Here is a 17861-nt window from a genome sequence, read left to right on the forward strand (position 1 = left end):
GACTCAATTGTCGTGTCGAGAATGGCCGTCTTCTTTGAGATACAATTTTTAACTGATTCCCTCTTGCCCAGCAAATAACTGCTTCAGCCGAAGGAGGGAGAATTATGAAAAGTTTAAACATCTCTTAATAAAAAATGTAAAGACAGTATGGTCCTTCAAGGGAAGACCTTTTGGTTTTCGTCATCGGAAAGGTGACTTTCCGAAGTGCGCAGCAAATTCATATTTTTTAAGATTTAGGAGAATGCAACACAAAAAAAGTAAATCTATGAGCCATGCTTGAACCCTACGAAAGTCTATTCAGTGTGCGACACGAAACATATCCAATGTCCAATAGAGAATTATGTATATTTAACTGTACTCGGGTTGAGTAATTTCTAGAATATTTTTCGATGGATCTAAAAGTTTGATAAAACTGTGATAAAAAGTGTCATTCGTTTAAATGAGGGATAAAAAATGGATAAAATATGGTGGATCTTGGCAATACATTGGAGAAAAGTATGTCTCGAAGAAAGAATAAGTCGAGAAAAGAGAGAATTGACAGGAAGAAGCTATGAAAAACTCCTCGAGAGCAGGTTCGCTGTTCGCCTGATCTCTTTTCTTCTAATTCTCCTCTTTATTCTCCCCTTTTCTATACGCTTCCTTGTGCTCTCTTTTGCCTTATTTTTCTCGTTTATCCTGGTTACCGCAGGGTTGAAAGGCCAGAGAGCGTCTTTCTTTGGCTCTTTCTCTCGCCATCTATCTCCAAGACGAACCAATAGTCGATCGATAACACACTCGGTATCTGTATCTGCACACTGGAGCATTATCGTCCAGAATCTCGACATTATCCGCTCGATATAGAGCCACGTTCGCCGTCTTCCTCCTTCTCTTCGTGTCTCTCACTCCCTTTCTTTTCACATGGAATCCTTGCGAGCTCGGTTGTACCTAATATGTACACTCTTCACCTATCCGGATCTCGTGAACTTACTTAAGCCAAATACGAGGATAAAAAACTTGCTCCGCAGCTCCTTTTCGTGCGATCTTTATCCAGCCTTCTTCGTTTTATTCTCATCCTATTTGGTACAGCTTTGATACTCGAGGCGACGTCGTTTCGAGCGAGGTATCAGCCGAGTCTTACCAGGGGTCACGATAATCGATCCAACCTCCTCGCAGATATATCCACTCACTCAGACCTCGTATACTTAACTCTCTCGAAGCGCTTCGAAAATGCCTTCTCATTAAGAATGAAAAAGCCAATGCATCGATTATCCGCTCCACGACCTTCGACAATTCACACATGCACGACACGTTGCGTATTATCGAGGAAGGGAAACTGCGTGGGCGTCGAGAGGTTAAAGAGATGAAGGGCCTACTGATCAGCAATGATCAATGCCATTTCGAACAGTGGCTTGCTGATGGATCATTAGCGAGTCATTCGATAATGCTCGACCTCGTACTCCCACGGATTGCGCGTCTCCTTCTCTAACACCAGAGTTGCTTACTACCGTTCGATAGGGAATTTACCACGACTGATTCGGCATTTTGAGCGATTGAATGAGCTTGCAATCACAGCTTTACTGTGTACGTATATATTATATATGCATGTACAGGTGTATATACATATGTGCATTTGAAATAGCACGTAAATAATGGGCGCAGCCATTAGGGAAGTGTTCGAGATAAATGAGTGCTGGCACAGTCCAAATCGATTGGAGAAATTCAATAATTCGTGTTTCCAGAAGCGGTGGATGGTAGAACTAAGACGATTCATTCGTTGTTCGACCAGTAAGAACTCCAGTGTTCATCTTTTAATTTTGAAGCCTACAAGTTGTATTTTGAATGACCGAATGCAGTTTCGTTTTGAATCTCAAGATTTTAAAGGGGAGAATCTCTCATGAATCGATCCGGAAAACTTGGCTCATTAATCGCGAGATTCCAATTATATACAGCAGGATAATTGCATGTGCTCGACTTCCGAAAATGAGTCTATCAGGGAGCTTTGATCGAGCTTTTCCAAGCTTCAGTGAGGAGCGCTGCTGCAGTGCGGAGTGTGGAGAAGACAAGATGAGCAGGATAATCACGAAGGCGAAGCAAAGGAGAAAGGGAGAAGGAAAACGAAGAAGAGTTGTATTTGTGTGTGACATTGATGTTGGTAAATGGTTGACTACCTTTCTGTAAACTCCCGAGGATATTGAAGACCCATTACTGCTAACAGAAATACGACTAATGGGTGATCCTTCCCTATGGCGGTTCAAGGATCTTTCTCCTTTCTCATCTTATCCCACGTCGTTCCCTCGTAACGCAAGCTGACTCGAAGAAGTGTTTGTACATGATAATAGTTAAACGGATCGTCTCGTGGTTACTCGAAGGAACATGAACACTTGAATAATCCTGCACGAAGCTCCAACTCCAGCGGTTGGAGTAGGAAAAAACTTTAAGTTAAAAACTCCAGGCTCGATGTAAATTATTTTTCGGTATTGAAAAAAGGACTTATTATTCCAGACGAAGCGTTCTATCTCCATTACATCCCTTGGCAAAGTTCATACACCTAACCAAGCCCCATCATACATATAAAAAGAGAAAAATATATTCCAAGACTTAGATATATGATGGAAGTAAGAGGCAGGAAAGGGACGAGGGCAGAGTAAAAAAAGGAGAATGAGCCGAAGGAAAAAGTTCGTAACGTATCCTCATCGATATTCGCCCGAGCTTATTTATAGCAAAACGTGCTGCGAACTGTAAAGATATTTTTGGATATCTCTCGCATATATACCTTGCCTGAAATGATACGAAAAATTGTTCGATGGAATGTGTTTTGCTTCAGGGTACATGATTTGTGGATTTTTCACTGAAGAGATATGGCTTGCTCGGACCAGCCAGTATATTTTATTTTTATCTTTTTTCTCGGTCGGAGTTTCGCAAGCCGGCATTGAAAAATTTCCTCGGCCAATCACTGATGAATATATTTACCCTGCACAAAGGGAGTTTCGTGTTAAATCTTGGCCACCGTTTCGCTCTCTCGGTTTATCCTCAAAGAAGAACGATCATCGCAGCGAACCAAGGATTTATTCGAAATGCATATTATTCAGTTTGAACAGCTAGTACTAGCTGTCAGATCCAATAATGTGCTAATTTCTGGTCATGTTATTGGACGCATTAGTGGCGAGGACTTGCCTATCCCGAGTGTTTTTCCGCTCTGAGCATCCACATTGTGAATTGTAAATCAATTCTGCTGTGGCATTATAGAGAATCGTACGAATTCGTGTTACGTCGTCAAGTGGAACATTGAAGTCAGCCGAAGCTGTCCGGCACGCAGACTGCATCAGCGAAGAGAGAGTTGCAATGAAGCAAAGTAGAGAGGTAATCAAGTTGGGAGCGTGCACGTTGTGCATGACGTTTGTAGGTTTCTCTCAGTGCATATGCCATACAGTTTGCCAACTATGGCAGTTTACATTGCTCGTATATCATAAATTACGGAAACATAACGCGGCTAGAGATATCATGCTCCGTTGTACTAGTCCGCGCCGCGAGATGCGGCTTCCACAACGCGAGACAACGACCGAAGGCGGGAGGAACGGTGCAACAATACACTAGAATATAACAAACATGCACGGAAAGGAACCACGCCGAGTGAGGGCTAAACAGAGAAAGAGAGAGGCAGGAGGAGAGTAGGAAACCGAAGCAGATACCGTGGTTCTCGTCCGCAGTGATTCGCTAGCTCGGCTGTGTGCCTCTCGGGCTTGCGTTCCGGTATCTACTGTACCTCCTGATCTTGGAGAACTCCAGCATATGGAGATAAGAATGGAGGGAGGGGGACAGGGGACGAGCAGCAGAAGACAGGAGGAGCAAGAGAAAGAGGGAGGGAGGGAGGGAGGAAGACTAGCGAAACTGGAACGGTCTCTTATCTTCCCTGATGTTCTAGAAACTTCTATCGAACACCGGACAATCTGCTGCTCTCTGTGGCCCGGGGTAGACTACGTGTCTACTCTCTTGATACACATACACGCGGAACCCTTCCAGTAGGAAGGAGGCAGAGGTACTTAGGGAACAGGAAACCGATTTATCGGTTTGCTAGAGCGGGGGAAAAAGGCTCTGGCATTTGTTGAGAAGCCCCGGGCCACCTGTAAGATCCCTGATTAGCCGAACGATCGATGAGTCGGAAGATCCGTTTGGGCTTGGGGACGAAGGCATATTTACGAACACGTTCCAACGGCAATGAACTCAACATCGCTCGGAATGATGTGCGCTTTATTATGCGGTGCTGAGATCCATAATTGATGAACGCATCCCCATCGCCCTAATGGATGAAGCGTGCATTTGCTCGTGGTATTTAAATATTCACCAGCCAATATGAAAATACGATCCGTTCGATCAGGGAAATCTTAATCAACGTTTATGGGCTTTCGGGCGCAATATCATGATCGTAAAATCACGTACATGCAAGAGCTCGCATATCGTTCTTGAATGAGCTTCGTACAGAGGGATTCCGTCGAGAGAGAAAGTGCGAGAGTTACCGAGACAGCGAGTGACACTCCACTCTCCTTACTCGCGAGTGAACTTTGCTCAATCAAATCGAATTTTCGTGCGGTCCTACGAGACGGATGGAAACGCACGCACACTATTCTCGCTCTCTTCGTTTATGTCTCACTGAACATACCAGAATGAAGGAGAATATTACGGAGCAGGCTCAGCGTACGGGCACAGCGTTCTCGTGCTCCTGCTACTTCCATCGTTCTCGTGATCCCGATGCCCTTTGCCGCACCAAAAGGGACTGAGATATGAAGTGAACAATGTGCACCGGTACGTTCTACTTCTAAGTCAAATGCTGATTTACTCGCTCGTTGTGTTGAGCGTACGTGGGCACATATTTGAACACCTACACTCCTCGGATACACTAGCGAAGGCTGAAAAGGGTTTGAACCCTAAACGTAAATTTAACAGCTTGTCTTCTCTAATGTATTACATCGCGAATGCTGCGGTTCAGCGGAAATAGTGTATGTAAGGGGAGGGCAAAGAGACATACCGAGTCTACCACAATAGAGACGTATAAGGGATGCGGTGGTAGAAGTTTTCAACCAGCTATTATACTGCGATCGTAAAACGTACGACGGATGATTTTATAGACTCTTCCTTCAACCCCTTGCCGCTGTTGGTTGGTCGCCTTTCATCGGATGCTGTGCTCCATGCACCAGCTGCGTATCATCCAGCTGCGCAAATGTATTTTTGTTTTTTTTTCTTCTTCTGCATCGAAGCTGCTTGCATTGTTGCTACATCACCGAGCGAACGATGCATTTATATAGCTCAATTGTATCGCTACTATAAAAAAAGGATCCGTTTCGTATTGCCATGAAAAAAATGTCTGCTTGCCTGCACCACCCTCGACAGTTTGAAAAAATCGTTCGACAATATGTCTCATCGAGCTTTGTTAGCCATCATTTTTTTACGCGTTGCAGGTCAAGCATCACGAATTTTACTCACATGCGTGCCACGACGATATTCCTCTTCTTTACACCACTTCTATTTACGCTCCAGCTTTTTTCCCATATATACCCAAAGCTCGCAAATCGGAACGAATACCAACGTTCTACTTCCTACCTCGATCGACTGATATTTTTATCAAAATTTTCGTAAAAAATACTCGTATCTGTTACCAGGGGGCGAAAGTTTGTAATAATATTAGCATAAACGAAAAATACTTTAGGCAGACGAAAATTGATGGAAAAACCTTCACTGGAAGCACTTTGTGAATATTTCATGTGTAATTATCAATCTATTGTACGAGAAATTGAAACAAATTCGACAGTCATGACAATCGAGCCATACAAAAGAGTCTGCCAATTCAGACAAGTTTCTCCTTCAATTAAGCCGAATGAACAGAATTTTCTAAACTCTCTATTACTAGGTACTCCGGTCACAAATTTTTTTCGTATTTTTAAACAATTAAGAAGCGTCTTTCAAATAATTATTTCTCGTTTTTCGACCTCTTTGGGAGACTCGTTTCGAGTTTCTCATTCGCAGCCTCGGGCATGAGACTTCATTTAAAAACGTAGCCGTTTGGGTTAACACGCATCAGTAGTTATGAAGAATTCCGTCAAGAGATTAACTTCAGAAGAGTAGCCATTTCACTTGCAAATAAGTCAAACGAATGAGCGCGCGTGTGCGGAGTTGAAGTTTCTTTTTGCCGGGAAAAACTTTATTTCAATTAACCCAAATCTACTGGTGAGCAATTTAGTAACATTTCGATGCTTCTCTACGCAGGATCTCTGTCAGAATAACGTTTAATTAGGTATGAGCTTCTAATTGCAAAAACAATTTTGAATAGCTGAGGATTGGTGGGCTTTACGGTTGAGATGCGAGCTAACATAATTGCAGCTAAACGTTTGATCGTTTCAAGATCAACGTACCAATGAAAATGGGACGATAAAACAGAAAATAATCTTGCTTAAAAGCGATTCAGAGCTCGGCACCCGTGTTCCCAGTAGGCGGTAAGAATAAATTGAATTTTCCAAGGGAGTTTCCAGTCCCTCAGTGTTGCAAGGTTCGCCAAAGTAACGTTTCACATTCAGGCCATGTGTACGACGAAATTAAGGGTGACTCCGAGGACCCGTGCACGCTCAAGGTACGCCCAAACAAAACGAGCTTCCCTCCAGCCCTTGCTCCTGCCTCCTCGTCAGCTTTTTCTGACGGTTTGTATGTGCGAGGCAGCTTCAAAGTATGAAAACGTACACGAGTTCGTTCACGACGCATCCTGCAACCAGTGTCTGCAGTGGGTGTGTGGAACGGTCAGAAAGTGAACGAGAAGGCAAGAGGGATACGAAGCGAGAGATCGGAAAGGCGCAGGGTAGCAAAGGCGCGTACGGGACCGACTGGCATCGTCCAATTATCACGCTGGGGGCGAGATACTGTTTCTCCATTACCTCACATGCTAACTCCGGAACGATATGCAAAGCGAGCCTATTAATTCTCAGGGCACTACGTGGTGGGGCTCCCTCTCGCGACGGGCGGGAGAGCTGGCCGAGTAATGCATGTCTTGCCTCCAATGTATGGGCGCGCGGGCACGAGTAACGCACGAGCGAGTAGTTGGAGCTCACTGGCCTGGCACCAGCGTAGTTTCTGCTTCCTTCTTCGTGCTTTTGCTTTTCCGTACCACGCGCTTGTACTTGAAAGAGGAGCGTATGTAGTGAGTACGCCTTCGTATGAGTATGCATTCCTGTATGCGTGAGCACAGCGAGAATTTCTTACAAAGAATAAAAGCCTCATATATTTAACGCAGAATACATGCGGGTTGCCTCATTTTCGCGTTTATAGCGTTAACGAGTTACTCGGTGAGCGAAGAAAGGCACGCGTTCAGAGAAGCAGCCGCGGGCACAAACGGACCGGGAATAAACACTGGCATTTTTACTTTTCATTCTCGAAATATGTGCGGAGACGTTCGCCTACCTTCTTCGTACCTGTGCAGGCACGAGCGTCGTTACGTCTGTGCTGATGTTTGTGCGTGCGGAAAGCAAAGGGCAATTTTTCGCTCGACGACACAACCGCTTATGGTAATGTGTTCGCGATTCTACTGCCAAAGTCGGGCTTACCAAAAGGTTTGTTTTATTTTCCCTCCCTTGCAACATCGTGATTTAAAACGCACGCGCGGTTCAACGCGACCTCCCGAGTCTGTTCTCAGACTTTCTAATGAGGAATTCATCGATGACGCGCAACTACTTTTGTCACTGGTTTTTAACCGGGATCAACCACCCTCGAATTTAATCGCTCCATTCATTTGTTCACCGCCGTTGCACTGAAACTCGTCGGTTACTTTTATCTCGTAACGTAACAATGAGGCACTTTCGCACACACGTTCGGTCGAGTCCATTCGATGTCATCGTTCAATACGAAATATCCGTTTACTCGAATACAAGTTCTCTTTTATTATTGTTCGCTCCACCTACTGCTGTTTTCGAGTCGAAGTTACCATTGTCGTTTGTTACTGCGATCGTAAATCTTTAATAGCTTCGTTCACGTGCGAAGAAGCACACAAATCGTTGACATAATCTCGCTATTTATTCATTTTGTTAAAAAAACTAACAATTATCCAGAATAAATGTACGGAATACTGAAAATATCCATTTTCGATACATCCGATCAAGCGAAATACTTTTTTTTCCTCTTTCATTGTTTTCAGATGATGCTACAAGTATCGTGGGTCCGGCACAGAGACATTCATTTGCTGACCATAGGACGTTACACGTATACGAGCGATCAACGATTTCGCGCGATCCACAACGCTTACTCGGACGACTGGACACTTCAAATAAAGTATCCGCAGCACCGTGACAGCGGTATATACGAGTGTCAGGTGTCAACGACACCGCACATGAGTCATTTTGTTCATCTCAACATAGTCGGTAAGTGCTATCGAATTACCACGAAACCTTATGAATCAAAATATCGAGGAGGTTTCGGGACCGAGCACTTCCTCAAATTCCACCCACAAAAACATGTTTTTTCACATTTTTTTTCATATTCTCCTCGAGTTATCTCATTTTTCGCACTATTTTGGCTCGGAATGATCCAATGATCCCTGACACGACGTTTAGATCGATGGGGTAGAGAATTATTGAACTTTCCCATTTTCCCAGGTCTTCCGACCCTCCCAAACCCGGCCTATATTCATCTCACACACGCTACCTTCGTCTTTCTACCTCCTTTAATCTCTTATCTCTCTCGCATTATCGCTCGAAATAAAATGGCAGAGAGAGAGAAAGAGCGAGAGAGAGAAAGGGAGAGGGAGCAAGGCACGTAGCAATTAATGGGTGGGTCAGTCATAAATTTCAACAAACTCATGTGTAATACGAGTGAATATAGATATGGATAAAGCAGCAGGAAATACAAACGTCAATCCACTTTGGCCCACGGTCGATCCACCCCAGAACCACCTTAGGTGAAATGTTGTGTACCGGCTTTCGACCACATCTCGACCACTATCCATGACACCCTCTCAATATCCTATTAGGGAGTGTCGAGGCCATTGAGATGAAAATATTGGAAGAGGAAAAAACAATTTTTCCAACAGTTTCATAACACGATCAGCTCGGAACGTATAAACACATTTCTCTGTAGTCTTTTCGCTCGTACACGCAATGGAATTTAACGAGGAGGAATACGAAATTCGAGCGAAATTCAATTCCCCGAGCATAAATGTCCTGGCAAAATGGCGCGATCGTAACTAAAGCCCATACACCTGGAATATTCCACTCGACAATGTCCGGTACACATACGCTGCCCGATACTTGTCACATTTTCAGCATTATTCCCGGCCGCTTTATACGAAGGAAAAACCTGATGCTTCGCTTCGTCCCTTCTACTGTTTCGGAGCTCAAATTCCAATAAGAAAAACTTGAAAAATTCGAATTCCTGAACGATTACATATTTGACGTACGAGGATTTGAAGTTCTTTTATCTGCTTCCGCATATCAATATTTCCACACAAAATTATTCAACGCTTTACATGTAACTGGTAGTACATTTTTTCCCCGGCGAGATGGAATAAAATTTCTTCCGCTCCAAATGGAAGTTTTACTGGTTTTATTACTCGTCATCGAACGAGTTTATTCCCTCGGCGGAAGTACTGAGAAAAAAAAGGGAAAAAATCAATCAGAGTGCGGAAGGAAGCAGAAGCAGAAGAAGGAGAAGGGACGGACGTTGCGTTCGTAATGAAATCGGTAAACTGATTATGGATAAGTCAATACCGCACAGCTACTGCGCACTCCTGTTGCCACGAAATCTCTCTTTTTTTCTTTCTCTTTCTCCCATTTTCTCGATTTCTGCAGCCTCCGTCCTGGTGTATCTTTGACCCGAGCTCCGATGCTCCAGACTCACCAAAGGAATGGATTCCGTCCTCCCTTTCCTCTAGCTCGTCCTTTCCATAGATAAGAACCCAAAGCCCTTGGCAAATATTTCCACTGCTACAACCGCAATCTCGTTATGTACTCAAGCTTCTTTCCCCCTGGCACAGAATTTTCCGTGATCGAGCTCCGCAACCTTACGTGGCTCTGTGCAGAAATCATTTTTCCATCAAAAAAACGTCACACATAAACAGGGGGTACACATTCCGAGCGGTCCAACGGATATCCCGAACAGCCTTGAGGAGATCATCGTGCATGAGGCTTTGTCAAGTTGACGCAAGTCGGGGCTTTCAATTTATTTCGCCTCTCGAAACAAATCTACTGAATATTTGGATTTTCCTTCTTCTCAGAGAGGGAGGAAGAAGCGGTAGAGAAAAATGTGGGTTTGTACCTAAACGATTGATATTCAAGGACTCTCCTGACAGAAATTACAATAATCAATGAATGAAGCAGTTCGGGGGTTTCGAAAAATAAAGCAAACCTCGGTCCAAGGTCTCCGCAACTCGGAATGTCTTCTAGCCTTCTACATAAATCCTCGAAAAGTTGGAGATAAGATAATGAAAAGACAAAACTTCGAGTCGGCGTTTTTCTCCCCAATTTTCAGTGCGATATACGATCGCAGTCGCTAACGTGTGTATCCTGTGCAGGAGAGGATCCTAAAAGGCGAAGGGGAAAAAGATTTTTTGGCCAACTTGTGCAGGAATTTGCCGACCCCCGGCAACTCTCCGGCTGCCGCTCTCTCCTTTATCTCTTCTTTCTATCTCTCGCTCTTTCCCCTCTCTTTAATATAAGCAGCCACTCCTGACAAGTGCTCTCCAATTACTGCCTGAGCAAAAGAAGCTGAAAAATTTTGCTCCGCAGTGTAGTATACTGGCCCATGACCCAACAGCCTCTTTTTTCACGTCGAACTTGGGCGGGGCTCAAGCTCCGACGTTCAAAGAAGCTCGTCGAATATAAAACCTATTGTAGACGGAAGTCGTGCCACTCTCTCTCTCTCTCACACACACACACACACACACTTCAGTCTTGTTCTCTGCATGAATACGGAATTGAAAAATTCCAGGGTCGCCACAAATAATGTGAAAACGTGCCAAGATACTCGTAATAACTGCATCGTGATACGAGGGTTATGAAATAGTGTGGATTTTTCGTGAGCAAAAGCCTCGATTCGCAACGAAAAGGGATCGTAAGTTCAGCTCTCGATCTTGTGTGAGTGAGCATAAAAAATTGCACTCAACATATTTAGTCTCCTTGACGAAATGAACAAAAACATCGCAAACATTGCGACTCGATATTTCATGAAACTTTGTACGAAAGTGCTTTCGGATGGAATCTTTTAAAATTACGAGTCCCAAGAATTTTCGTAGCAGTCGAAGGAAGATATTTTTTTAGAAGGTCACACGCTTGTCAGAAAGAGGTCAGAGGAATAGTGCGCTCCAAAAGTCAAGATTAAAAGTTTGATGCGAAACGTGAATTTAATGGGCTGTATAATGAATATATTCTCTTTCCCCATTCACTCTCTTTTTCTTTGACAAGTGGCTGGGAAAGTGGCCGGCGCCTTCGGGGGAGCTCGGTTCTTGGTCTCTTAGGAAAATTAAGATGAGTATACGGAGACTGCTGCTGCTGCTGCTGCTCCAGGGGTGGGCTTCTGTTTGTGAAGCCACCCACGCTCGTTTTATCAACTAATGCTTCTGTATAAAATATAATATATGCATGTAGTATCTGCATCCAACCGACACACTTGTCCCCTCGGCTCTGCCTTGAGCTCGAACGTGCTATATTACGTTTACCGTAAGTATAAGAACGAGTCAGAAAACAGTCGAAGTAGTCTTTAACAAAGTTTAAGCTATGTTGAGAGCGCGGGAGGCGAAGAGGCAGGAGATTATCTTCTGGAACTTTCGGAGCTATATATACGATTGGCAGAGCACTGTGCACCGAGAGTCTTTCGTCCGTTACTTCGTGAGAGAGTGCGCACCTCGTGCTTCAAATTGAATTATGAAAAAAATACCGGACCTTTTCCTCTTGGCACGGACAGAAGTTCAGGAGTTCCTTTCCCTGAGCCTCTGGATTGGAAAAAGAAAACATTTATTTATTCAAATTATTTGGAGAGTTCTGATTGAACGGAGTGTATGGGAGATTTAGAAAAATATCGAGGCATTTTATCGAAAATTGCGCGAAACTCGAAGCGCCTCGATCGAACCGCACCACGAGCAATAATAATCTACCTTTCATCCCGGTGTTTTTCTCCATTTTGACCGCATTCGACGAGACTTATCGTATTAGGTAAAAAGAGGGGTAAAAAACGAGTGAAACGAAAGCCCCGAAGCAAGGCACAGAGGAGGGAGATTGGGCGAGCTGGCTTTTGCGATTTCGACGCCTTCCAGCTGCTCCTGTGTCCGTATAAATTCCGATATTCCCATTGTTTTTAATTGAGAAGCCTCCCAGCATTGCTCTTCTCCATATGCTTTATGGCGGAGACTCGAACCTGCTCAACGTGCTTGCAGCGCGAGTTCGCTGCTTTTGCTCCACATACACCGCACACATCCGTGCGCGCATTTGGGAATGCAAGTAATGGCCGACTCTCGTTACGCTACATTCGTTTTCTCGTGGCAAGAAGAGCGAGAGAGAAAGTACGAGGGGAGCATGCACGCGAGACGAGGACAGTTCCACAGAGGTCTCCTGATGGCGAACGGGGTCGTGTCATGGAATATATCGGCCTGGGATTGCCACGAAATATATATCTCCCGAACAACGGCTATCTGGGCTTCTGGCGCTCCAGGGAAAAGGCCAGAGGATCGCCCAACTGCACATTGGATACTTTAAATCCCTGTAGAGAAATGTGAAGAGCTGGAAACACCTACCGGCAGATACAATATACGAAAAAATACATTGCGAAGCTCCATGAGCTCCGGGCTTGATGAAAAAAAAAATTTTTCGTATCACGAGCCCGCGTATTTACAAAAGTTTCATTACGCGTTAAACTGGAAAATTCCATTGCACTGGAATATTTTTGATACTTTGTATCCGGTATGAATTCCGAAAAGAATTGATATTCGATATACAATCACATTTTGACGGTACAAATTACAGGAAAAAACGCGTTTTAACTTATTGAGAATCATTCGTTAGAATCACAAGTATTTCTCGACGTAAAATCAAAATTTTCCTCCTCCCATTGTTCACCGGTTAATGCACATTCTCTCAACATGCGGCAATCAACAATCACTGCGATCGATAGGCTCGTCCGAACCTCGCGCGAGTCCTGGTGCATAAAAACTGATCCCAGCATACCTGCCAATCATACGGTACCCGGTGAAACATCCCTGCTAAAAATCGCAAACGCAGTGCAAAAGCTGAGCTTTATTTTTGTGCTGGGAGAGTGAGCAAGAGTGAATGTAAATTTCGGAAGAAAAAGAGGCTGAAAAAACCTGAGAAAAATCGTTTTGGTATTCTCATTTAACTCATTTTTTTTCGCTTATCTCATTAATTGCGTCATTTGTTTAGTGATTTATTTCGGAAAAAACATTCGTACACTCAACATTTTTGACACTGGAGGAAAAAAATGGCGGGAAAACCGATTCATCGGAAGGTTGACGATAAATTTCACTGTCGATCTATCCACCGTTGGCGTTAAATCTAATACCACGATTTGAATCGAGGCCATCATAGGGAGATCTATAGCAGAATATCGGAGGCGAGAGCGCGAGATGAGGCGGGGTGGGTTGGAGGAAAAGAGAGTTGGTTGTGGACGGGAGCCACGAAGCAGAAAGCTTGCGGCCGCGAGGGTGTTGTGGCCATGCAATCGTGCTTTTTACCTCTCCTCATCGCTCATCGTCTACCTCTCTCTCAATTTCTCTCTTTCCCTCGCCCGCCCGTGTCCTCCTCCGCTCGGCCACTTTCCGGAGAGGTCGAGGGGTTCGCAAAGAGTGCCGTTGTCACGCGATTCCATCGCTCAATAAATGGGAACGAAAAAAATGACGAGGAAGTAAGAGAGCGGCGGGAGAACGGTGCAGAGAGTGAATGAAAATAGGGGAGGAAAAAATGTTTGAAAAATAAAGGACATGGGAAAAAAGTACGTCGAAAGTTGTTCTCGGAGTCTGCACAGCCGAAGAGGAAGATAAAAGCTTATGTACCTGCGGTTCGATGGTTCAATTCTTTGGCAGTTATTTCCGTTCGAACGAACCATCCTCTACCTTTTACTCCTCCTCTCTCTCTTTCTTTCCGTCGACATGCTCTCGGGACTCGAACTATATTCGTGCCATCAACACAACTCACCTGCAGCGACACATCTCCTGGCCACTTGACTCTTCTCTGACTCTCTCTCCCTCTCTTTGCAAATCAATCTCTCTTTCTCCCCTTGACATCATGGACAATCTGCTCAATTGCCGCATGCGTCATATTTTACCACAACATGTCCACTTCGCTACGACTAACAAAGGACGACAAACAAAAGTTTGCAGTTTCTGCTTTTTCCTCTGTATTCTGATAACAAAATATTTCCGATAGACGTATTCGGGTGCGCATTATCTGTATAAACGTTTCTATTCGTGCCACTGACAGTTTCCACAAAATCCATTTTTCAAAATATACTGCCAAATATTGCTTAAACGTTTTCAGTAACCGGATATCTCAACTGGCGCGAATGATTGGTCGACAAGTTGACGATATTATTGAAAATCAGAACGTAAGATTCGAGTTATCTCGAGTCGAGGGAACAGTATATCGAGTTATAATATCCCGGGAGCTTGGCAAATTATCAGATCTTCGCTGATCGCTTTTGTTGCCGAATAACTTGACGTGCGTGTCGCTAGGCAGGAAAGCTCGAGGCCGATTTCTGATTCATTTCAGCCTCGAGGTATTCGGAAAACGATTCCTTTCGTCGAAACTTCAGCCAAGAATCGTTCGGTAATCAACATTTCCGGAGGATAATTTCCTCGAAAATGATTTTTTTTAGTTATCTCGATAGTTTTGATGTTCGAGACACTCGAGTAGGTCGCAAGCTGCTGAGAAATTTTCGCTTGCCAGCAGTTGGGAAATTTTCGGAAATTACCGATATCATTTCACTCCCAACGCTCTCACGAGCGATCATCTCCCTTCCTATGAAACGACAAATTTGTATGGGAAAGCAATACCGAGTGCAGTGAGCTGCTCGCAGTTCTAGGAGTGGAATTAATCAGGCGACGCAACATCGTTCGACGTTGTTACGATATGCTGCACGGAATTCAATACACGCTTTCCCGGGAGTGAGAGCTGCTCGAATAGTTTCTTCGAAGTGATTCAGCCTCGAAACATTCGCTACTTTAACGCACATTAGCGCAGCAGCTTCGCGAGTCGTGTGGTAAGAGAGTTTCGTGTTGTCTGTAAAGAACGAGAATGCAACTTGACTTTTCACAGGAAAGCGGTTCTTACACACTGGGGAAAAAAATCGTTGCAACAACTAAATGTCTTCAATTGATATTTTTGTGACTCGATTCGCTTGCGATAAATAATCTTTTATCTTCATTTATCTAAATCACTAAATTTTTGTTTGTGTGAATTAAATAAACGAGTTTTTTTTTCGAATCGTATATCGTTTTGTTAATTCATTTGAAGGTTTTCTTATCACAAGACAGTTTACGAAGATTCAATATAAAATGATTTTCATAGCAAGAAAATGTGGCGTTGAGGTAACGCAAATATCTTCACATAACCCTTAATCCAAATCGCTATCCATTCGAATCATTGATCTAAATATTGTGTGAAATTTAACAAGTATTTTGTCGTGCGTATGGGACTAAATAGTTTAATTAAATTCAACATTTTTCAAGTGTTTCAACCAAATTTTTTTCTCATACCAAAACGAAAATAACACTGCTGACTGAAGATGAAATTTGCTGGTACAATTTTGGGGTGCGTCGTAAGCTTATTTCATTGCAAGAACGAAACAAGAAAATGAATGCATACGATTGCAACGCACGTCCTTTTTCTTAAGGGACGAGTCCAAAAGGCGAACGTGGGCAAAGTCTCATTCAGCACATAAGGCGCTCACGTGTCCAAGAGATCCGAAGAGCCCTTCCCGATGAAGGTATAAAGAAAACTGTGCTCCAGGCGTCCCCGTTTATGGGAATGTCCCCGTTTGAGAGGGTCTCGAGGCGCTATAAAGGTGAAGAGCGATTTTCTAAAGAGGATCCTAAAGTGCCCAGCGATTACGCTACAACTATGCGTTATGCGTGTAAGAAATTAAGAGCAATTAAAAATAACGTAAGCAACGCTCAAGTCGAGTTGGGGAACGAAGGGAAAGAATGAAAGAAAAATAAGAAGACGAAATTGGGGTGCGACGTGAGTAGAGTCGCCAGGGAAAAAGGAGGAAGAAAATCGTGGGAGGGAAACAAGAGAGCGCGTGGGAAGAATGTTTCCCTCGCCCGCATCTCGTTTGTTATGCCCTTCAGTGGGTTTTCTCATTTGCGAAGTATAACGTCGTATTTTTAACTTCCAAGAAGCCAGTTCCCGTGGATATCCGGATCTATACACGTTTTTTCAGAGCGTGATGCGAGTAAACTCGGCGATAATGCATGCATTTTCGGATATAAATGTCTCACAAAGCAGACATCCGAGGATTTCCTTTCCTCGTATTTGCTCTTCTCCAACCGAGCACGACCTTTCGTTTTCTTCGTGCGTTTCGCAGACCCCTGGGAGCTTGGGTAACTATACTTTTTACTGTTGCTGCTGCACGAGCCACCGCGCGACGTTCGCCTCGAGAAACAAACGAGAAAATCGCAGGAGCGAAACAACGAATGTCGCAGTCGCACATGCTGCAGAGAAAAACTCGGAACAGCGTTCTCGGTGCAGCTTCAATTTATTGCCATCTGTTTCGAATCCGTGTCTTCTGCCTCGAGCACAATGTCAGGCTACTTTCAGTGCTTTCCATCCCACACGTGAGCATTCACCTTTCAAAAGGATCGCAGCGGCCCCTGAACACCGGAATCTCAATAAATTAGTTGAATTAACGTTAATCCGGAGCTCAATTTTCTCGAGTAGCCAAATCATTTGCTCAGAAAGCCTTCGAGTCTGCTAAGGTTAAGAAGAACGGTATTTGGCACGAGCGGGTGTTTTCGGGTCACGAATTTCAGCGAAAAGGGGCCACGCAATGAGAGGGAAAAGGCACAAAGCGTTTATGTTTCAAAAGTAGACTGCATAATAATACCATTCCGAATAACCTGCTCTGTTTAAGAAGGCTGATTGGCCGGTGTGCCCCCCGAGAGATCTGACTCTTTATACGCAAATATATACATCTATAGGAGTCGTGTATATACAAAATAAATGTATAAGTAACGCTCGAAACGCTTGCGAAATAGATTGCCGACGCCGCACCCTTTGCCTTTAACTCAAACTGCAATTGCTCGATATCACGCCACAACTAACACCCTCCAGCGGCACCAAACACACCGACGTTGAGCCCGACGGTGTTCGGTCTATAGGAGAAGAGAGAGAGAAAGAGATAAAAAAGAACGAAACGCTTTATCGTTCCGCTACACTCGATTCGCAATAATGCAACCTCCGTATGTTTATGTCTTTGTGAGTGTGCGATGTACGTGTGGCTGACTGAAAATTCCCTAGAGCGTTGCGCGCGCGCGCGCGGCAGCCGCGCGCGTACACGTGTAATCCAAAGCGAAATCTTTCTCCTCCCTTTTCTCGAAAATACTCGCTCGTGAAATAGCGATATGAAAAGAAAAATTGCAATACCCAAGGAAACCTCACCCTCTGCGTATAACGTATCGTTTCAATTGGCTCGCGCCAAACAAAAAACAATCTAATAAAAAGAAAGTCAGAAGAGATAAAAAAAACAACAATTACTGCAAAAAGTCCAATGATACGGGAGTGAAAATATTAGTCTGTATAAAAAGTTCAATCGCTTGGATTTAACGACGATTTATCGTTGGATCGTTGCCGTTGCACTATCGAATCGACTCCTTTATCGATGCGAAAACAACTTGGCTGGTACACATTTTC

At 44.0% G+C, this 17861-nt stretch overlaps 1 protein-coding gene across 17 annotated transcripts in view; it reads left to right on the top strand.

Annotated features, from left to right (window-relative positions):
* LOC122411909 (T-lymphocyte activation antigen CD86-like) overlaps nucleotides 1-17861 on the top strand; it is a 302994-nt gene that overhangs the window by 229825 nt on the left and 55308 nt on the right. For 16 of the 17 annotated variants that reach the window (XM_043421002.1, XM_043421007.1, XM_043421006.1 and 13 more), the window contains one exon: nucleotides 8150-8372. In XM_043421002.1, the coding sequence (XP_043276937.1) occupies nucleotides 8150-8372 (223 nt within the window). The remainder of the gene's footprint in view (nucleotides 1-8149; nucleotides 8373-17861) is intronic. The other variant, XM_043420991.1, reaches the window with a different exon arrangement.

This window comes from Venturia canescens, chromosome 6 (assembly GCF_019457755.1).
Source record: "Venturia canescens isolate UGA chromosome 6, ASM1945775v1, whole genome shotgun sequence".
Classification (NCBI taxonomy): Eukaryota; Metazoa; Arthropoda; class Insecta; order Hymenoptera; family Ichneumonidae; genus Venturia; species Venturia canescens.